Below are 22,089 nucleotides of genomic sequence, written 5' to 3' on the forward strand. Positions count from 1 at the left end.
GAGTGCGTGTGTATGTGTGCTTGCAGTCAAGTACATGTGTAGAGAGTGGCTTGATGGTCAAGGGCACATATTTTTAAAGTTGTGTTACCCGGCCACAACAGCTCTGCCAATCGAGCTCAGCTCTATTGACGCGGTGGGTTGTCGGTTTGTCGAGTGGGAGAGTGGGGTTCGATCCCAGCTCTGTGCGAATCACTACACTAACTTCTGAGGGAGTATTTGATACATGCATTGCTTGGAGTCAGGTGCAGGTGCATATAGCAACAACACTAACTCAATGGCCTCCTAGGCCCATTGAAGACCTTAACCACTTTCAACCAATATGCATCCTTATTTTGGCCTTGTCAAAACAATGATTTTCAAAACATTTCAAAATGATTCAAAATAGCAACAATAGCTGTTTCACAAGCTCACAATGTGTTGTTGACTGACACACACACTGACACACACTCCCCCTTAATAAAATAATATGTAATTTATGTACATTTGGGCTCATCACTGAAATGGGCGAGACACACATATCCTGTTAGTCTTACAGGTATGCTGATGTTAGACTGAATGTGGACCCCCAGCATAATTGGCTGTCCCTACAATCTTCCAGACTGATCCTGTCTTACTTGCCCACAAACTAAAGATGTGCAAGCTACAACCTTGCAGCACAGATGGAGGAGAGGAGGATGTAGAAGACAAAAGTTGTGGGGAACTGATTGACTATGATATGATGATGATGATGATGACGATGATGATAATGGTGAATAAAGAGAAATAGTGGAAATAATGTAAATTAGGTATTGTATTTGTAACACAATACTACATCATTAGTTAAAAGAGTGAAAGTGGTAGAATATTTTTTTTTAAATGTATGACTGACATCTTTTCATTCTTTGGATGGATTAGTGAAGGTTGATAATCAACTAAGCCATCACTGGGTTATTAAGACTTTGACAGGGGCCAGTTTGGAATTGCAGCCTCCTGGAGTAGCCATGGTTCACATGACGCTTGTATACAAGCGTCATGGTGCCGAGTCCCCCTGGTCTAAAGTTGTGTTCTATTTTTTCACATTGCCATCTCTCACATAAACATAAACGTTCAGATTTCAAATATAAAGTGCTTACCACCGAGCCACGGATGTTACAAGGCGATGCGGACCGCGATGAGTACCCGTATCTCCCGTATTGTTCAATAAAAAGCGTTTTAATCCCATCGCCGGCCATTTTCTCCAAATTGTCTCTGATACTTTCAACCATGCGACACTAATGGTTGGGAGGTGTATTGCACTCTGATACATTACAAAACAAAAAAAAACAAAAAAAGAAAATGGCCGGCGATGGGATTAAAATGCTTTTTATTGAACAATACGGGAGATACGGGTACTCATCGCGGTCCGCATCGCCTTGTAACATCCGTGGCTCGGTGGTAAGCACTTTATATTTGAAATCTGAACGTTTATGTTTATGTGAGAGATGGCAATGTGAAAAAATAGAACACAACTTTAGACCAGGGGGACTCGGCACCATGACTGTCATGGTATGACAGTCATGTTTCAGGGCTACCTCCTGGAGGTGTTTTTAGGGCAGTTTTGAAAGTGAGTAGGGTTTTACACTCCTTTACTCCTTTTGGTAGGGCATTCCACATTTGTGTTGCATAGCATGACAAACACAAACACGCCTCCCACTGCGAGGTGTTGTGAGCTTGTAGATCGGCTATTTTCACAATGTTTGCCTCTTTCTTACGTAATATTTGACAATTTGGCCGAATTGGTAATAAAGGTCTTAACATTGTAACTTTAGAAATGTGCAGATACACTATACTGTAGGCTATGTTGGTTTGTTTACTGTTGAGTGAGAAAACAATGTCGCACATTAAGCTAATCATCTGGGGACCCCCCCTGGGCCCTGGGGGCCCCGACCCCCAGTTTGGGAACCACTGGACAAACAAAGAGCGTCGTTCTAGTAGGAACCATTGATGGAATATATTGGAAGGACGAGAGCTTTTAGTCGAGGGACTGAAAAACATGGCTGCGCCCATGGCCTGCACACCCAGTGTTGTAGCGACGTCTCGTTTATATAATCTCTCAAATACACTCACAACACAAGGACAGATCTTTGATGCATGGCAGTGATACTGTTGTGCATTCGTTCCCACATGAATTGGCGCTATTGCCATTAGAACCAATGGACAGCGACAGAGCCAAATACGTCAACTTGTCATCCGTGTGGAAAGCCTGGTGACGAGAGGTTAACTTCAGTCTCTAGATGTCAAACTGTTGGTGACACTGGTGGACCGAGGGCTGCTACACCGATGATGTGGAATACTCTTAAAACAAGGCAGGTTGCGCTGAAAATGCTGAGTCGTTTGTGCAACTGTGGCATTATACAGAAACGAGTGTCATTTGGACTGTGGAGTAACAACATCAACAACAGCCATCATCAGCACAGACACTGTATACAGAGTTCAGTCTGTCTGGTAGCCAATAGATGCCACTCAACATCAGGACCACCTTGGAGGATTTTGTTCTTTGGAACGGATGATTTTTCTGTTGAATCCCTGAAACTCCTCACATCCAGCAGGTAGGACTCACTCAGCTCAAGGGCACAACATCAAAGTACCTTAGATTTTGAATGTCAACAGCCGAGGATGTGCTATTTACCCCCCTCTCTAATTACAGGGAAGTTACCTGTCAAAAGGTGGGATGGAATTGACTTAGCCATGGTTCACTCATGTTTTAGGGCTAGAATTGACTATTTTGCCAGCCTCTACCAAACCAAACTTGCACCGAATGTTCACATTTTGCAGTTGCTCTTAGCATTGATGCCAGGCAGGTGAAAAGTGAAGAAATACATTCTGTTGTCTGTTTGCAGGAGTTCGAATGACGGGTTAGTGGAGACACTTGAAGTGGTCACATTATCCAGTGATGTCCCAGTGAATACCTTTGCTCACCAGAACCAGCTTCCTGTTCATCCTTGGCCCCCAGGGGATCTCAATGGGCGCTTTGATGTTGGAGTTGTGGTCTCCTTTGGCTGCTTACTCCGGGAAGGACTTATCAAGCAGTTTCCATAGTAATTGCTCTTCCCATTTTAAGACCTTAATAGCTTTATGAATAGATAACATATCAGTATGTATACCAAGTGCTTGCATAGAATGTTGCCTAGTAAGAGAATTATGACAATGAATCCTGAAAATACTGATTGTGTGTTTGTGTATGCTCTTTCCAGTGGGATTCTGAATGTCCACCCTAGCCTACTCCCAAGGTGGCGAGGTCCAGCCCCAGTGTTCCACACTATTTTGCATGGGGACCCTGTCACAGGAGTCACCATCATGCAGATACGCCCTGATAGGTAGGCCTTCACCCATCGTTTCTCCATGAGCCTGACTACAATCAAGCTTTGTTTTTTTTGTGACATATCCATGTTGACATTTTTAAAGGTGATAATATTGCTTTTGATTGTATGTCAATTAAAGGTAGGGTAAGTGATTTGCAATTATTCAAATAATTGCAAAATGGGTCTATGTTCTGATAGTGTTCATTACTATAGAGTGTCCTGTCCATATAAAGAGTCTCCATGTCTCTCCAGCTCTTTATAAAACAGAAAATGTATTTTGTAGTTTTTTTTTTTTTTTTTTTAGTTTCATTTCCAATTTTATCCAACCAGGACAGAGAACTCAATCAGGATATAGATTAAACAAGTGAAATTGGAAGTGGTGACACTAAGAAATGAGCAGACAAAATTTTAACTGGAACACTATACAAATTAAGCTTAAAAATGGGTACTTTCTCCTGATTGGCTGAGATTTTGACACCTACCGAAAAATGTATTTTCTGTTTATTAAAGAGCTGGAGAGACAGGGAGACATCTGTTACTGAACAAACACTCTATAGCAATGATTACTATCAGAATATAGTATTTTAACCTTTTAACAAAATACTTTTTGTTTTAACCAAAAAATATCACTTACCCTACCTTTAAGTATTCTATTCTACTATAAAATATTCCAGAATAAAACATAATACATTTTATGTTGCAGGTTTGATGTGGGCCCCATTCTCCACCAACAGATCTATCAGGTTCCTGATAAATGTACTGCTGATCAGCTTGGAGCTACTCTGGCCACCAAGGGTGCTCATTTAGTATGTCAAGTTACATTACAATTTAGCAGGCACTCTTTCTCTTGTCCTCTTCTTTCTCAGTTTACTGACTGTGAGACAGTGATAGGAAGGCGAAACAATTAATCAAATAATGTATCAACAAGTTAATATTACATTTACTTATTACATTTTAGTAATTTAATAATGGGGTTAGCGATATATTATGTAGATATCTCTAATATGTAATATTTTGGGTAAACGTAGCAATTTCATGTTTCTGAGAACCAACATGTTGTACTTTCCCTTATTTTTGTCAGTTCTATGCTCAATTAATTGCATATAATAAAAACATGAGTAAAATAAGCATCAGATAAATGTAATATGAAAATAATCATCATAGATGTGACCCATGCCATTTGTTGGAAATGTGCTCTTGATTACAGATGGTTGACACATTGAAAACACTTAGTGAGAGAATTGCAAACAAAAGGGAACAAAATCAGATAGGTGCAACGGCAGGTAAGTACGTTTGACAGACACGCATGACATTCTTCATGCATGATGAGAGGAATTCTAGGCCTTGGTTTACTGCTGCTTTTCTCTATCAGCCCCCAAAATTAGTCAATCTATGAGCTGGTTGGTGTGGGAGGAGCAGACCTGTGATGACATTGATCGCCTATTTCGTGCCATCGGATCTCGGGTAATGACTCTTCAGTGGTGCAGTTCTGTATGGGCAATGCAAAAACTGTCCAATTTACTGCTTATGAATAGTTACAAGTGCTGTCTTATGTTTTATTAGATTTCTTTGCGAACTATATGGATGGGCAAGACAATTAAACTTCTGGACTTTGCTGGAAAATGCCACATTTCATTATCAGGTAACTTAAATATAAATCACAAGATCATTATCACTTTCATGACCAACAGTATTAACTTACATGTTGGTTACAGGTCGAGGAAGGATGCCGATCCCTGGATCTATTAGCTATCAGAAAGAATCAAATATCCTGGCTGTGTGTTGTAAGGTATGCATCATAACTTTAGATTACCCACATCTAATAAGTAGTAGTAATCTAATCAGTACATTTAAGTACCTCTTATTTTACTCATGTGTTGGATTATGATCCATGGCTCAGGATGGCTGGGTTGGTTTCAAGACAGTGGTACTTCAGAAAAGGCTCTCAGCAGCAGACCTCTACAATGGATACCTCCACCAGAGCATCATCAACAGTAACAGTAAGATCTCCCATCACCCCCAGGAATGGCTCTTTCTTAGTAAAAAGGACAATGGAACCACATTGAAAAAAGACTCTGTGAAACAGTCTAGTTCTTGAGATGCAGCATAGTGGCCTGGACAACAAATAATACCTGGGAGGTTGCTCATTTATGTCTGTTTTAAGACATTTATTTTGGCTAAGCCATAAGATTATGCATATAAAATGATGTATTATGCATATAAAATGATGTATTAACTCACACTGCACCAATATGTCTGAAATTGAAAAGTCAACAGTTAACAACAGTACTATTTATTTACATAAATAAACATTTACACAATGTACATGATTTCCAGCATTTGCAAGACACTGGTGTGGAGGTGAATTTACCAAGTCAAATACTTTCACCAATTTGATACAAAATAAAACATGTTAACTCTGTATAGTTGCATCAGTGTACAAAGTGTATTTTTTCCTGGTTGAGTCTGCGGAGTCTTCGCGCTCATCTAGGAACCATAATCAACTGGATGGCTTCACAAGGGGAACATACCACTAGTGAAGAGAAACAAGGCAGTTAGATTGTGCATACATCCTGTGGAGGATAATATCGGTGTTATATTTGCAATGGCCTCTACCTCCTCTGTCATGCCAGCCGTTGTCCTTCCCTCTGTGTTAAAAGGGGGCTTCAAGTACCCTTTGAAATGATGTTTCACCAAGTTATGAAATGTTGATAGGCATTCCTGTAAGGATCAGAATTATATTGTCGACGTAAGGAGAGATCCTATTCTGCGTACCAAAACCTACATGAAATGGAAAATTAAATGAAGCAGGACAATTCTGTGGAAACTATGGTGAACTGAAGCAGAATGTATATGTTACAGGGAAATTGGAAAACCAGTGAAATTGAAAAAGGAGCGCTCGTTTTCCTCGCTTCCCCCTTTGTTATCGATTCACTTTGATTGCGACTGGTGACGTTAATCTGTCTATGTAATCAACACACCTGTTACGTACGCTCACTCTCACTCTCTCTCTATGTGCACGGCCCGCTAATTAGAGAGTGTCGTGGATAGTAACCCATGAAAAGATCTATTCTCCCCCTATCGGTTTACAACTCGGACGGCGCTGACTTGATTAGCAGACCATCGGCCGGTCGGCGCGTGCACTCGCACCTGGAGGCGCTCGGGCGCGCCTCCTCGGCCTCAAGGTCTGCTGAGTCGGCGCGCCTCTTGGCTAACCGCTTCATTATCCAACCTGTCATAGAATATTTCTCTCATATTATCCATTTTATTTTCGGCGTAGCTTCCTGGTTGCTATGTTGGGGGGGAACAACAAAAAGCCAGGTCCGCCTCGCATCAAAGCCCCGCCTCGCGCCGAAGCCCTGCGCCTAAAAACGAGCATACCTTTCCAATTTCCCAACGAATGCCAATTTCCCTGTGACATATATATCATTGCACGACAACGCATTTGGATTTAAGAGCTAGTGGTTCATCAATGGTCATACCCTTCCTTCTTCTGAGCAGATGTAGGTGAACCACCTCAGACCTGCTGCGACATGTGTGATCTCATCTCTGTAGATGACCTCCAAAATGTCTACAGACGGCTGGTCATTCTGTGCAGCAAAACGTGACAGGGTCTGGGGGTGGACATCCAATCCCCTGGAAAAATCACAAAATAAAGATTAGGTCCAGATTTAGGGCCTCCCCAACCCCTATTCATTTTAAAAAGACCATAATGGTGGAAAGGCATGTTTAGCCCATTGACTCATGGTATACTTGACATTACTGACAACCATTTCCCAAAGCATGGTATGTTTGGAATCCGTCTAATCAGTTCGGTAAAAAAAAGAAATTACAATGAATTGACAATAGTACAGTCATTTTAGTGTTGGATCTATCCGAGTTATTTGACTGGGAGTTAAGTATAATACAGGATAAAACCAAAGAGCTTTAACCCAGTATTAAGATGCATTGGTTTACCTGGCTTCATGAACCATATGTACAATAGCAAGTCTTGCCAGAAGGTCATGGGAGGTTTCTGTTGCTGACTGCCACAGTCCTGTTGAGAATAGCAGTGAGAGAGCAGAGTAGTGAGTCCATATTGCTAAATAAGGCTCAATATCGTATGGAACCTTTTTGACAACATAAGTTAGGGTTATATGAACACAAGTACATTGTGAGAACAATTTGATTTGAAGGAGGAAAATGTGCCATTTGAAACATTCTTACACACCATAAATCAAAATGTCAGTATTTGACTACAAAGTTTAAAGAAACATTACCAAAGTAAACACACCTATTACAGCCCCAAAATACAGCATTTGTTTATCAGCTTTATGTATTTTCTGCCTGTACTGCAGAATGATTCTCTCACACCAAATATTATCCATCAGAGTAACTACTAACCGTTGTGTACAGGTAAAGCACCAAAGAAACTTCCCAGTTCCGTGATTCTTTTCTCTAAAAGGTGATAATGCTGTGGATCAGAGTAGAACACATTGTCATTGTAACCTAGCATAGAACAGTCAATTATACTGTCATGTGAAAAATTATTACCTTGGCTTCGTCTCCAGCCACTTTAACAAAATCACTGAAGAACTGACGAGGCAAAGGGTCCTCAGTCTGCACTTTGACAGTTGAAAATCGAGCGATGACATCCCAGGACAAGTCGATAGCCCACTGCTCTATGTTAGCCAGGGAGTGGAGGAGGGCTATCCGGCTAGCCTGCATCATTACACACACATGAATGCACACAAAAAAGAATGTCTTTAACTGAATTATGAATTTTGTCATGTCCATTTTGTAACCCTGGCTTGGTTATTTGTACAGTTAATTTGGCACACTGATATTGTGTTTTAAGTTTATTTAAAGCTAACCTGAGTGCCTCCTTTGCCACGTTTAATTTTGCCTGGTTCAAGCACTGTCAGGTTCTCTTTCCTACTGGGCTGCTGTGGTGGAGCAGCCTGGCCCACTTCTGTTATCGATCCTGAGTTCCATCTCTCCTGAACCTCCAATGTCAAGTTGACCTGAAACAGTTGGTCGCAACTGATGAGTATGTATGCAGCTGAAGCATAATAGCATTTTTCATGATTTTGAAGTGATGGAATAGATATGTCAGTTGCTGGATTAAGGCTATATATAGACTAGAGGACAGTGAAATCACCATTGGTAAGTGTGTGTTGCTTGTAGTGACACAGGACCCTGATCCCATGAGTGTGAATCATAATCATAATTATTATAGAACTCCCACATGTTGATGCTAGTGACATCGCTCATGATTATGAATCCTTAGTATCTTTAAATATGGATTAAGTATTTATTGCCTTCTCTCTTGGATCTGGAGTGCAGAGGATCTTTGTTGCCCAGTAGCAGAGTGTGTCTTCAGAAGGGCACAGCTTAATGGTATCAGGAGATAATTTGTCTGAACAGAAACAGACAGACAACATATTTTGACAATCTCACATACTGTATTCTCTGAAAGACAATAGCTGTGTGGGTTATCCATTTGGCTTTCTGACAGAACTAGCTATCAACATTGTACCTCAGTTCTCAACATAATTTTCGACCTAATTTTAAATTACACAACTTTGTGATTTACTTTGCATGACCTAAAAACAAATAATTATTTATTTTCACATGTGTTCAAAGGTTTAAATTAGATATTTACAATATTTACTCAAAATAAATATTGTCTGAGGGTCTTATCTAAAGGAAATAGCTGACAACAGGCCTACAATTTCCAAATGATCAAAATGGGCACTGAATGTAAAATATAAGTGTGGGAACATGTGTACATTGCCAGAAATAGTCCAAATATGGAAATCTATAGATTTCTTTTACAAATTAAGATCAGCGCTCTTATCCTTAAAGGTAGGGTAAGTGATATTTTTGGGTTAAAACAAAAAGTATTTTGTTAAAAGGTTAAAGCACTATATTCTGATAGTAATCATTGCTACTGTATAGAGTGTTTGTTCAGTAACAGGAGTCTCCCCGTCTCTCCAACAGAAAATACATTTTCCGGTAGGTGTCAAAATCTCAGCCAATCAGGAGAAAGTACCCATTTTTAAGCTTCATTTTTATAGTGTTCCAGTTCCAATTTTGCCTGCTCATTTCTTAGTGTCATCACTTCCAATTTCACTTGTTTAATCTATATCCTGATTGAGTTCTCTATCCTGATTGGATAAAATTGGAAATGAAACTGAAACTGAAACGAAAATGCATTTTCTGTTTTATAAAGAGTTGGAGAGACAAGGAGACTCCTTTTACTGAACAAACACTCTATAGCAATGAGTACTATCAGAATATAGAGCTATTTAACACTTATTTTAACCAAAGAAAATCACTTACCCTACCTTTAATTATGCACCCGAGTCCAGATTTAATTGACTGCTGTACAGTACATCATTTTTTTGTCCCTGTCCTTAACTCTGATTAAGAAATATTGCAAAGTACTGTCTGTCCACTGTAAGCCTTACCTGTGCATGATACCTTTGTTTCTGGAATAGGGGTCAAGGACAGTTCATTCTGAGTGTTGATGTAAACTTTGCCCTGAACAACTCTGACCTCGTAGACCGGGTTCTGCAGTTAAACAGAAACTATAAAATCATGAAAATATTTGTATGCCAAATCTGTAAACATCAACAAAATCTTATTATACAAATCTTAAAGTTTCATTGCTGGCCCTGCTTTCGAGGTCCAAATATGGCATGCATTTATAGTTATGTTCCATGTACTCTACCTGAAGTCCAGTGGAAGAGGCACCTGTCTCCAGACAGAAGTCAAAGTGATGCCACGGGCACACAAGTGCCATCTTTCCATTTCCGATATCTTCAATATCCCCCAGTTCAAGAGGACCACCTGTGTGTTGACATATTACATTATAGTATACTATACCATCCTTATCAATTAAATCCCTGAATGTAGACATTATTCCTGTATCTAATATGTGACAGCCTTCACTAATATTAGATGATGGAATGGAATTGAAGACACCTTCATGGGGACAGGAAGAATCCATTGCCCAATACCTATCATCTTCAGTGTGGACCAGGACAATATGCTCCCCATCCTCAGAGAAGAGCCTGTTGATAGGAGGGACAATACTGTTAACATTGTAATGACATTATGTCTGATGTACAGATTACCATATTTTCTCCTGTGGCTGTGTTACCATTAAAAAATAGAAAAAAGATATGTGTAGCCTAGGTGGCATTTTGAGTATTGTATTCTGCCTTAGTATGTTTGAGCTGGATGCTAGGTGGTTAGATGCTGCAGGTATGATTATGTCTTGCACTGTTTTTAATGTGTTAAAAACACAATAAGTTTATTTTATTTACTCACCTGCGTCCTCTATAGATCTGGTCAATGGTAATTTACATTGACCAGATCTGTAGAGGGCGCAGGTGAGTAATTTAAATCATTTCCGTCTGGCGGACATATTTTGTTTTCTGCCCAAAAGTGTATTGTGCAAAGAAGGTGCTGGGGGTCCTGAGACGTTTCCCACCATGGAGAATCGTCTTTCAACAACACCAAACAGCCTTTGTTTCTATGAGTAGCGAAATAAGTTATTTATTTTGTACTACAGTTGGAGACCTCGCACAGTAGAGGCATTTTCAGTCCATGGGAAGAGCACTGCTCCTAACAGAGCGTTAGAGAGAACTCGCTAACGCTCTGACCCAGAGCTACTCAGGGACGAATGTAGTAGGTACTAGGAGTCTAGGACTAGTAGTTAAATCTGGTACAAATCACATTTTGTCTTTGCTTGAGATTATATATTTTGTACATGGTCTTTGATAGAAACAATGATCTATAACATGAAAAGAATTGGCAGCATTAACACAGCAATGACATGGATAGCAACATTACTAACAAGGCAATGGCCCATTTACTTATTCGAAAATAGCCATTTTAATCGGCTTTTCGAAAATGTGTGGCTACTAGTTACTTTGTGCATGGTGAGTGGAAGTCGGACGTCTTTCCTATACACTGCCAGTTTCCACCGTGAACCACTTCTCGTAAAGCAGCTACCAAGTCCTCTTCAAAGTAATCCATTAGTAATATAGCAACGTGGTGCACGTCAACCATAGACGTCAACTCACAACAGTGTCTGGACCGGATGTTGTCAGTGTTGCCAGATTTTGTGAGAGAAATAAGCAACCAAGTCTAGGAAATTTGATTGATTGATTGAAAATTTTATTAGGCAAAAGAATGTAAAACAACAGTTACATTTATGATGCTTTTGTCTAAAAGGTCCGGCCAAAAAACAACAAAAGCAAAAACAAACCAAAAGAAGCAACTTACGCCACATGAGCACTGTAAACCTGTATGCATCGGCTATTTGAAAATAGCCGATCTACAAGCTCACAACGCGTCGCATCTGCTATTTTCAAAAACTCTTAAAATAATACTTGTTTGAAACATTCTAACACAAATGCTAGCTGGCATGAAAATATTTGAGAACCACTGGTTTAAAGAATTAAGAAATGTGGAAGCAAGTCTAAACAAGCAAGTAGGCCTACACTTTAGAAACAAGCCCAAAAAAACGCAACTACCAATTTTTACAAGCAACTTTACAGAAAAATAAGCCCAAAGTCGCTTATAATAGCCGACATGGCAACATTGTTGTTGGTCAGCCTTTAATGAGTCCGACTGGGAACGTCATCAATAATTTTATATTTTACACAACTTTGCACAACAAGTCAATTGTTAATAATAATAGCAGTGGAATTAAAACGATTCTGGTAAAAGTAACAACAAATTGACTGGATCTGGGCACGCCACAAGACACAACACAAGAATGAATCAATTTTAAAAGATTTATTGTGTAGAAAGATCAAAGCAATCAAAGCGACACAAAAACATAAAACTCGTCAGCTAAAACATATATAATATATACATGTGCATTCAAACAGTTGACAATGGAACAGCGTGAGTGTAAATAAAACTATACAGTAAAATACAAAGTGCAAAATAGTAATACTCTACACATTATGCCCATGACCCTAGATAGCATATATACAGAAAAGCTGATCCAATCGTCTTTGTCCCCCGTGCCCCTTGACATTGTGTGCAGTGGAAGATGCAGACAGACATTACAATATGCATTTGTAACAGGAGGGGTATGTAGTGTTAGTTAAAATATGATACCACGGTGTATTATTCAAACACTTTGTACAATTTAATCATCTCCTTCATTTCTATGAATATAACACACCAATAGTAAGGTCGTGAACAAGTTGCAGAGAGGAAGGAGATTACTTTGGGCTTACTTTTGTTAAAATGCCATTTATAAATAAAAAGACTTGATTGTGTCGATAATGGGATCAATGGTCACTAATGGTGGAGTTAAGGACAGCTGGCTTGCTGTTGGTGTTACCGGCCTTTGAAAAGTCTCGCTGTGAAAAGAAGAGACAAAAGTCAGGTCACAGACAGAACATACACGAGCCATATCAATCTGTAACTTGCTGTAATTAGCAGATCATAATTGCTCCAATATCAAATGAAAGGTGTGTGTTAGGAAGTACTAGTCAGTAAGAAAGGAAGAAGAAAAAACAGCAGCTCACAGCCTGGCCTAATATCCCTGACACAAAAATCTTGTGTAAAACTTTAAATAATAAATTATTAGCATGCAACAAGGATTAACTGGTGTTATTGAGCATCACACAACACACACCTTGACTGAACTGATGTTGACCAAGTCCTAAAACATAAACCAATTTATGTCATTAGCCTCTTACATCAACAAAAACACCTAAAAAAAACACTAAAACCTGTGTGGCTGCAGTGCATAGGACTTAAAGCTGTATTATGTAACTTTTTTTGTAAATACATTTTGTCCAATCTGTATGGTAATAACTTATACAATTGGGGTGGTTGTATTTGGTCTCCCTGCTCTTCTATATTGAGACATTTAGATTCGTTTCTAATTTGATACCTTACACAATCCTGTTTCTGGTTTGACACGAATTTAGACCTAGATTTTAGGTCAAAATAAATTTGAGCAAGCAAGCTCTATTTAGCTCAGTGGTAAGAATTTCAGCACTTGTGCAGGAGACATGTTCAAATCCAGGGTAGAACAGGACATTAACATAATGCAGCTTTAAGATCAGTAAATTGGAGAAAGAAATAGAAGACAAAGTTTAAAATTACCAAAAATTCAGAATATGTGCTGGCAACAGACGTTACGCTGAAGTTACACTGTGGACTAGCAGGGGTCATCAACGCACCGCTTACTGGAGTTCCTTTAGCCTGGCCCATGTTCTCCTTGTTACTTCCATGTAGGCCTTGGTGCGGAGGTTTAGCCCGTCCAGGTGTCCGTACTAGTGGACTCTGGATAATGCACATCAGTAGAGAAAGGGAAGATTGAAGATGTAAGTTAACCAGTGTACCTGCTTCAATGTCTTTTTTGTTTATTACATTAGAAAAGGGCCTTGATATACAAATCCAGTTCAGATAACCATTTAATATCTTCTGTCCATTCAAAGTTGTTGTACATGTTTGTGAAACAGATCAACAACTTGAAGGAAAAAAAGCAATGCCTCACAAAAATGTAATCCAAGATCATCAAAGTCAAATTACCAATCACATTTATGTTCAAACTATAGATTAATCAGAGGACCCATAGAGATGAGTCATTAATGAACCAACATCATCATGAACTAGTAGTCATCAAACAGATAAAATAGTTTATATTATTTTAGGTTTCTAAAAAGAACAGTGCAAATGCTTTGGAAAGACTGACAGCACTTCTTCTAAGTCCACGTTAAGTAGCCTTGGGAACCAACTGTTCCCGAGTATGTGGCCCATAGGTCAGGAGCCTATCTCCTGTACCGTGAGGGCCATGATGTCTAAGTACACCCCCTGGACATGTATGTCACAGGGACTTACCCCAATCCAACCTTTGATGCAGAGTGCCAAGCAGGGAGGCATTGGGTACCATTTTTATAGTCTTTGGTATGTCTTTATTTTTAATAGTCTTTGCTGAAGTCCTCATTACTCATGTAAAAACATTCAAGATCAGTAGTACACATTCAAGATCAGAATCGACAGGGGATTATACCAACCTTATTTGCAGAGGGAGGTGAACGACAGGCAGCAATCCCAAAGCCTGAGCGCATTGTGCTGTTAGAGTAGACACTAGCGGAGCTGGAGGTAGCATTAAACTGTTAAGATTTTGATGATAGAGGGAGGGGTGGTGGTTAGTGATTGCAATGTCTGCAGACAGCCAAAAGGAACTTAAATTATCCAGGTAGGCATATATTAAAAAGAAAGGGTAAAGAGGCTAGGATTTTGGCCATTTCTACTAAGCCATAACTAAATATGTGAACTATAAACTTTTCCTCACCTTCCGTGTTTTATTGGGGGTAGTGCTGGTAAGCAGTCTCCTTTTGGTGGGTGTTGGCTTCATGGTTCCGTAGAGCATCTCCACCTCTGTCTGCTTGTTTTTCTTGATTTGCTGTCAGGATTCAAAAGAGAGGCCGTTACCACATTTTTCAAGGTTAATATACAGCAAATGAGGATTAAGCAAGAATCACACATCTTTCTCACCCTTTCTAGCTTCTCGTTTTCTTTTTCTATGCGGTAGAGCTCCCACTGCTCTGCCACATACTGGAGAAACATCTGCCCATTTACCAGGAATTCGCGTCCCTGCGTGCTTTCCCAGGCATCGATCTCGGCTTTCAGTTTTTTCTCAAGCTGAAAGAAATGGCAAAAATAAAGACATACATTTGTATATTGTCAGGTATCCGTTTTTGTGTGTGCAATGTTTGTGTGCAAAGAGATAGAAAACTAAATTCAGAAAGGGAGACATGCCAGACACGATGACGGGAGTCTTATTTGAAGTCAGGTCTTCTACAAAAGCAGAGATATGCACAGAAAAGTTGGACTAATGGAAAATATGTAGTGAGCTAAATCGAATGAAGTTCTTTTCAACTGAGCATTTTGAGAAGATGTGATACCAGCCAAGATGAAAAGAAAAATGCCCTTTTCTCTCTTTTAGCACACATCCCCAGTCATATTGTGCAACTATTTAACAATATATTTTGTAATTCGTTATGACAAGCACGCTTTAACATTAAAATCAATGTCATGTCCTGCCTGTCACTCTGAAATACATCATGATATGGAAGTTTGATACTAGTTTGCAAATGCCAATCCATCTGGACTTTAAAGACTATCCGTGTGGTGCGACATCTCACCTTGGGCAGGCTTTTATGCAATTCTGTCCGCTGTTTCTCCTCTTTGAGCAGATTCCCTCCTCTGTTGTTAAATCTCGCTGGATCAGTGGCTTTTTTCTGAAAGGGACAAACACGACTCCAGTATTACACCAGTTCTTGATATAGCATCTTGAATGTGAGCACGACGGCCTATTAATACATAGGCTGTCAATTAGCTCTGGTCCATAGCATTAGGAGTAGGGCTGCACGATTCTTGCTCAAATGTGAATCACGATTTTCCTCCATAAGAATTGAGATCACGATTCTCACACAATTCTCTTGTAAATATAAAAATATGAAGCAAAAAAAAAATATATATTTTTTTTTATTGAAAAAAAAATCGTCATAATTCAAAATCGAGATCGCATAGGTGTCTGAATCGAGATCACGATCTTTTTTCGATTAATCGTGCAGCACTAATTAGGAGTTCTCCTCCTTCTAACGCTATGGACCAGAGCTAGGCTGTCAATCAGCGAGTGCATAATGCGACTAGATACGCTAGTTGTCAGCGGACACAGCATGACTTTGATTTTACTGCCAGAACTTGGTTCAAGTATGTTACTTTCTTTTTCCTTTCCTGAACAATGTCAAACAGGTGAGAAACCAATGTTACCCCCACACCATGCATCTTTCACTTGTCTGTTAAGGCAATTTGTAGCTGTAGCCCAGGTTATCAATACTATTGTGGAATTTATACTCGTAATGCACAGAGGTGGGCTAGAAAAAGTCCTGCCTGTGTCTGCCTTCCATTGTTTGATCTGACAGCCCCCACTTTATATCCTGTTGCAACTTTGGATGGGGTCCTGCAGTTTCTCACTTCATCTCTGTAGGCCCCCATCCACAACTATTAAGACTACACACCTCCAGCTCCAGGAAAAGTCTCCAGTTGTCCTGCCACTGGTGAACACCTTCAAACAGCTCTTTGTGGTCTTCATAATGCTGTTTGAGACGTTGGATCTCAGCATCATGCATTCCCAGTAGCTCCTCCGTAAATTCCTCTGAAATAATACAGAGCTGGTGCTTTAGTACCTTGTGTTGTGATTTATGAATGAACCAAAAGTCATGGACCACACTCACCGCTAAAATATGGTACAAAGGCCTGCCGCTGCTCGGTGCTACAGAAACACTTTTCCCACAAAACAGCTATCTCAGAGCGGATGGCGTCTGTAACGTTACGGATGTTTAGTAGTTTGAGTTCCTCCAGGCGCTCGACCTCAGCTTGTAACTGACAAGAAAAATGGAGACAAAGATGAGCTACGAGCAGAAGACGCCGTCTGGCTGGATGCACATGAGTAATCTCAAAGTCTAATTTGTATTATACAGGGATTAAAGCAAAACAGTTAAATAAAATATTTAGCGAATGGCAGTTTTTGTAATTTGTTTTTAGGTCAAGTCCCAATCTGAGATTTATTAGACATAGCAAAAAGATTCCTCACATAGCACTCAGTTTCCTAAACAATTCTACTTCAACTGCACTTTGGTATTATCATTCTAAACCTATATTCCTGCTGTTGTACATACAGCCAAACAAACAGTTTAAGAAATTGTAAATTGAGGCTTTAACCATTGTTTTTATGAAACCCATTAGGTTTAGGTTTTATGGAAAATGTTTTATGGAAGAGAAGATCTAATGGTATTTTGAACAACTTTTGTTACAGTACTATAGGGCTTGACTTTACCAGCGACATGGTGCAGCAGCTGTATTAAAATTTACAGCCAGAGAAAGACATGCAGGTTGCAGGCCTCTTAAGTCTATGCAATCCAGATGACTGAAATCATGTCTAGTCCTGATGACTGAGAACTTTATTCATGATTACATAGAATATGAAACAGCGTGGGTGCTTGAAAGAGAATTCTGACCTCTTCGAGTTAGGTAATCTTACCCTCGCTCCTTCTAAAAGGGTTTTCACTTACTGCTTCTAGGTTCTTCCTCTTGGATGTGACCAAGTGCTCTGAGAAGGCCTGCCTATCTTCCTGGGGAACCTGCAGTCTGTCCCACAGTCTCTGGATCCTCTCTCTGTGAGCCTCACACAAAGCTTCGTTCTCTGCCTTCCGTCCTTCTAGCTGCAGTATTAGCATGGGAAACACCAGCTTCAGTTACCACACTACACATAGCATCAGAAATATTTCATCCTACAACACAACACCCATCATTAAGGGACATTGTTCCAATGTGTCACACCTTTCATCAAAACTGTTTGCAATGGTGGTGACACCATTGTTCGGTTTCATATGTTTGCAAAAATATCACACCTGACAAATCAGTAGTTGGAGTGATCTAATGTTTTCTCTGGACAGGCAGATGGCCTCCTCATCCTCGCCAACAACGTCCTTCTCAAAGGTGGTCTCGGGGAGATGGTCCAAGTCCCCCATTAGCAGAATAGCTTGATTCCTGAGGTCTACAAACTCCTCATGCCTTCGTTCCTGAACAAACAAAAAGCAGTATGCTGTGTAATCAAAAATGCCCAACGACATCTGAATATGAAGAAAATCATGCTTCTTTTAACTTTGAGTTAGGTGGGGAAAGAGAGTCTGAAAAGGTGGATTTGAGCCTTTGAGTTTTTTTTCACAGCAAGGGTCGGGCAGCTTAGATTTTCTTCTGTAATATAATTCAAAAAGTGAAACTTTTATATATTCTAGATTAATTGCGTATAAAGTGAGATATTTTGTACACAACACCAATAAGGTCCTTTTCTTAAAATGAATCGAAAGCTTAATTTCTACTGTCATAATGTCACTTGCCGACACTTGCTCAAAAAAAAGCCTGGGTTTCCGAGGCTAAATCAGGCTAAACTCTCACCTTCTCTGCTGTCTGGCTTGCGATGTGTCTGCGAAAGGCTTCAAGTTGCTCCAGAGCGGGAACAGAGGCCTCGTCGATGCCGTATGGCTCTGAACACAGGATGTCACACAGCTCATGGTCCACCTCTAGCAGGGCTTTTAGCTGCTGCAACCTCTGACTCCTCTCCTTCACCAGCACCTCCACCCTTGTACGGAGGTCCCTCTCTTTCTGGAGAATTGTCATCTCCCCCTGGTTCTGAAGGGATAGATAGAACATTTTTCAAAACTCACACCAGCAGTATAATTAAAGATGTTGGCTATCAGCCAATGATGTAGGATACATCATGATGTAGGATACATCATTGGCTGATACAGGAGTATCATACAGCAATGCTAGACACGAAAATAACCATTTTGGCAGAAAACATATATGCTTCAGAAGTAACCACGAGCTGCATATTCTGTATTAAGAATGGACTGGCTGAAACCTGAGATGGAATTAAGCATCTGCTGACAGAAACCAGCTTCTATCATCAACAGGTTATTCTAGTCCTGCTGGAAGCCCCGGAGCACATACCACAATGTCCTTCCAGCAGCTGACCCAGGTTAGAATCCGACCCGATGCACTTTACAGGATCTCACCCCATGATGTTGTCCCGCCTCCACATCCCTCTCACCTTCCTGTCTCAGTTTCACATCACATGTCATATCAAAATAAAATAAAAATTCTTACAGAAAAAAAAGTCTTGCTTACTTCACTCATAGGTAACTCAAGTTCCAGACAGAGTTTGGACAACGCATGCCGGCATTTTTCGATGCTGTCAAAGAGTCTCTTCTTCAGAGCCTCTTCCTCAACAATCATGTCGTCCAGTAAATCCTGTTTGGAATAGAAATTATAATCAGTAGGGCAGAAGCAATTTGAGACTGTATAAAAAAAAACAACTTCAGCGTTTACATTTGGAGTTGTGTTAGTACAAGAAGCTGTATCTTATGCTGTCATGCTTAAAGGCCCTAGGCCAAAAGCCATCAAAGCTGTGGTGGTTCTTTCACTCTGCATATCTCTAAAGCATGTTTTGTTTTGCAACCAAAATCTGGTTTTCAGCACTCACTGAAACAGTTTTACTGAGGACACACAAAGGTTGTTTGCATGGTGTAAAGTCACAATCAAAGTCTCAAACTCTTTTGGTGGAGTGAGTCTTTAAATCACACTTTGCAACGCCCTTTCCCGTCTCGTCCGAAATAAACAGCACCAATCAGAATCATCATATAAAACATTAACAACTTGAAACGCTACTGCACAGTAAAGACCCCAGTGTTCATTTATCCATCTGTAACTCTGTGAGTGTACAAATGGACCTGGATCCATTTGGTTACATTTATTTTGTACACTGACTCAGACTTAAATTGAACATGCCGGATTTTACAATTCTGGTTTAAATAAAGATGCAGGCAGTGTGTCAATCATGTAGCGTGGGGATGTCTCTCACCTGAACGTGCTTTTTGACTGTATTCGTCCTCTCCAGTCTCTGGTCCTCAGGGATTCCTATTTCCTCCCATATGTCCCTCAGTTTATAAAGGGCTTTATTCATACAAGCCACAGACTCGGCTGCAACCACCTCACTAGAAAGGAGTCAAGGACAGTTAATTAAGACAGTGGTTCTCAACCTCTCCAGGTCATGAAGCTTGGATTATCCTCTGTATTTGCCAAGTTTTTGTTTCATAAAAATCCACCATAGACATGTTATGAGCTACTTTCTGTCAATAAATTAGTGCAAGTGATCATGTTGACTTGGAGAAGCTTGTTTTCAATAACGCAAGTCCTGCTGCCTCCTGCATTATGAGCCATTTCAAAACAGGTGGTACGCAGAACCGTTGAGTGATTTAAAACGAGAGCTAGGCACCTCGATGAAAAATTGGCTATTTTGTCCATAATGTAAAAAATAGAATATTTGAGTCAACTTAAGTAAAGTATACATGATTAGAGCATGCTTAAACATCCAACAATTAAGGTCTAATATTTCTACAATTGCTACAAAACCTGTATATCCAGTCATTTTGGGGCATAAACAAGAAGTTGACGGATATAATTAAGTCTGATAATGATGAATGTTCACTTCATGTATACTTTACATTACTTAAGACCATTTTCAAATATATATATATATATATATATATATATATATATATATATATATATATATATATATATATATATATATATATATATATATATATATATATATATATATATATTTTTCACAATTTGGACAAAATAGTCAATTTTACATTGAGGTGCCCAGATGTCCCTAGTGCCCAGCTATCCTGTATCCGACATAAAATGCACATGTCGAACAGTTTCATCATCTACCCCACACTTGACTTCTCCAGAAACGTAGCTAAAGAGTACTAGCTGCAAGCGGCCATTTTCGCAAATTACAATCTAATTTAAACCCACGCTATAAGTTTGTAAAACGCAACTGTGCAGAAAACAACGCATGATGACAAACTAATGGCGTTCTATTATTACCTCTTCCTCATGATGAAGTCCCAGTATTTGTCAGATTAGATGTATGACCGTACAACTATCTCAATAACACTGGTTGTTCTTTCAACAGCTTCTCTCCTCGAGTCGTCCGTTTCCCAACTACCAGATTCAAAATACGCACTCTTAGCAACACTCCTCTCTGATTGGCCGGCGCGCCCACAGACAGCGTTGCCACATTTTGTGAGAGAAATAAGCAACCAGGTCTAGAAAAACAAGCCAAAAAGAAGCAACAGGCCACATGAGCACTTTAAACTATGCGTCGCTGTCGCATCGCGATTTTAAAAATAGCCGATATTTTACAAATAGCCGGTCTACAAGCTCACTTTTAAATCTGCTATTTTCAAAAACTCAAATAAAATGTGGAATATTTGTAATATTTTATGAAAGTACATTCTAACAACACAAATGTTTCCTGGCATATAAATACTTTAAATATAGTATTGTCTGCCCCAAATGAATATGTATTTGTCCATCGACCGGACCCCACTCCATCTAAACATATTTTGTGCCAGGGACCCACATACCAGATTTGTGTTGTTAAATTGTTCAAATATTCAAAATGTTTCACTTTTCTCCAAGACTTTCTTTTGAAAATAGCAGATCTACAAGCTTTTAGATCTGCTATTTTCAAATAGCTGTATATGTTTAAAGCATAGAGTTAAAAAATAATAAAGTGCTCATGTGTCGCTTCTTTTGGGTTTGTTTTCATAAACCTGGTTGCTTATTTCTCTCGTAGAATCTGGCAACACTGGGCCCCGATCGTTCATACTTGAATAAAAATAGCAGACCTACAAGCTCGTTGTGATTCGCAGATGCGACGCGCTGTCAGCTTGTAGGTCTGCTATATTCGACGCGCGACACCATCGTGCGACGGAGCATACGTTTTTACTTCAAACGTGTCGTTGATGATTGGCTGAGTTTCTGTGTGCGAGCAGACTGAAATGGGCGTTGACCGTTGGAGTTTCCGTCCGTGCTAAACAGAAACCGCCCCTCCCTAATCCACCAACAAAAGCGAGCACAGTGCACGCCAGTGTTGCCATATTTTGTGAGAGAAATAAGCAACCAGATCTATGATAACAAGCATGAGCAACCTATTATGCATCGGCTATTTGAAAATAGCTGATCTACAAGCTCAAAAAACTCTTGCAATAAAATGTGGAATATTTTTTAAACATTCTAACAACACAAATGCTCCCTGGCACAAAACATTTGTGAACCACTGGTTTAAATAATAATTAAAAGATTTGGAAGCAAG

General features: G+C 39.7%; 3 protein-coding genes across 10 annotated transcripts; 1 reads left to right on the forward strand and 2 right to left on the reverse strand.

Annotated features, from left to right (window-relative positions):
• Positions 1–2,010: 2,010 nt before the first annotated feature.
• LOC308084082 (methionyl-tRNA formyltransferase, mitochondrial-like) lies at positions 2,011–5,418 on the forward strand (the record flags this gene model as incomplete). The annotated part of the gene is made up of 9 exons (XM_080426561.1): positions 2,011–2,567; positions 2,859–3,056; positions 3,213–3,335; positions 4,024–4,126; positions 4,528–4,603; positions 4,693–4,784; positions 4,884–4,962; positions 5,036–5,109; positions 5,221–5,418. Exons 1-9 carry the CDS (start codon positions 2,299–2,301, stop codon positions 5,416–5,418), a joined length of 1,212 nt encoding a protein of 403 aa, XP_080282687.1. The 5' UTR covers positions 2,011–2,298.
• A 302-nt stretch (positions 5,419–5,720) lies between these two features.
• LOC308084053 (uncharacterized protein) lies at positions 5,721–11,372 on the reverse strand. Of its 5 annotated transcripts, none has more exons than XR_013933038.1 (12): positions 11,242–11,372; positions 10,290–10,378; positions 10,036–10,154; positions 9,773–9,875; positions 8,621–8,718; positions 8,174–8,323; positions 7,854–8,021; positions 7,704–7,773; positions 7,278–7,356; positions 6,803–6,956; positions 5,937–6,087; positions 5,721–5,853 (listed from the first exon to the last, which is right to left on the reverse strand). XR_013933038.1 is itself a non-coding variant. In XM_080426527.1 (12 exons), exons 1-12 carry the CDS (start codon positions 11,346–11,348, stop codon positions 5,821–5,823), a joined length of 1,275 nt encoding a protein of 424 aa, XP_080282653.1. In that variant the 5' UTR covers positions 11,349–11,372; the 3' UTR covers positions 5,721–5,820. The 5 variants fall into 5 exon arrangements, 3 of the variants coding, with proteins under 3 accessions (XP_080282653.1, XP_080282654.1, XP_080282655.1); XM_080426527.1 differs by having other exon boundaries at positions 5,937–6,041; XR_013933039.1 differs by having other exon boundaries at positions 5,811–5,853; positions 5,937–6,101.
• A 732-nt stretch (positions 11,373–12,104) lies between these two features.
• Positions 12,105–20,939, reverse strand: prc1b (protein regulator of cytokinesis 1b). Of its 4 annotated transcripts, none has more exons than XM_080436317.1 (15): positions 20,817–20,939; positions 19,777–19,909; positions 19,044–19,166; positions 18,312–18,545; positions 17,765–17,935; positions 17,426–17,575; positions 16,589–16,736; positions 16,373–16,509; positions 15,494–15,589; positions 14,844–14,990; positions 14,641–14,751; positions 14,360–14,458; positions 13,523–13,625; positions 12,970–12,996; positions 12,105–12,691 (listed from the first exon to the last, which is right to left on the reverse strand). In XM_080436317.1, exons 1-15 carry the CDS (start codon positions 20,825–20,827, stop codon positions 12,669–12,671), a joined length of 1,713 nt encoding a protein of 570 aa, XP_080292443.1. In that variant the 5' UTR covers positions 20,828–20,939; the 3' UTR covers positions 12,105–12,668. The 4 variants fall into 4 exon arrangements, with proteins under 4 accessions (XP_080292443.1, XP_080292441.1, XP_080292444.1 ...); XM_080436315.1 differs by having other exon boundaries at positions 13,446–13,625; XM_080436318.1 differs by lacking the exon at positions 12,970–12,996.
• Between the last annotated feature and the right edge of the window lie 1,150 nt (positions 20,940–22,089).

The sequence above is a fragment of the Gymnoscopelus braueri genome (genome assembly GCF_963280865.1).
Source record: "Gymnoscopelus braueri genome assembly, chromosome: 1".
NCBI lineage: Eukaryota > Metazoa > Chordata > Actinopteri > Myctophiformes > Myctophidae > Gymnoscopelus > Gymnoscopelus braueri.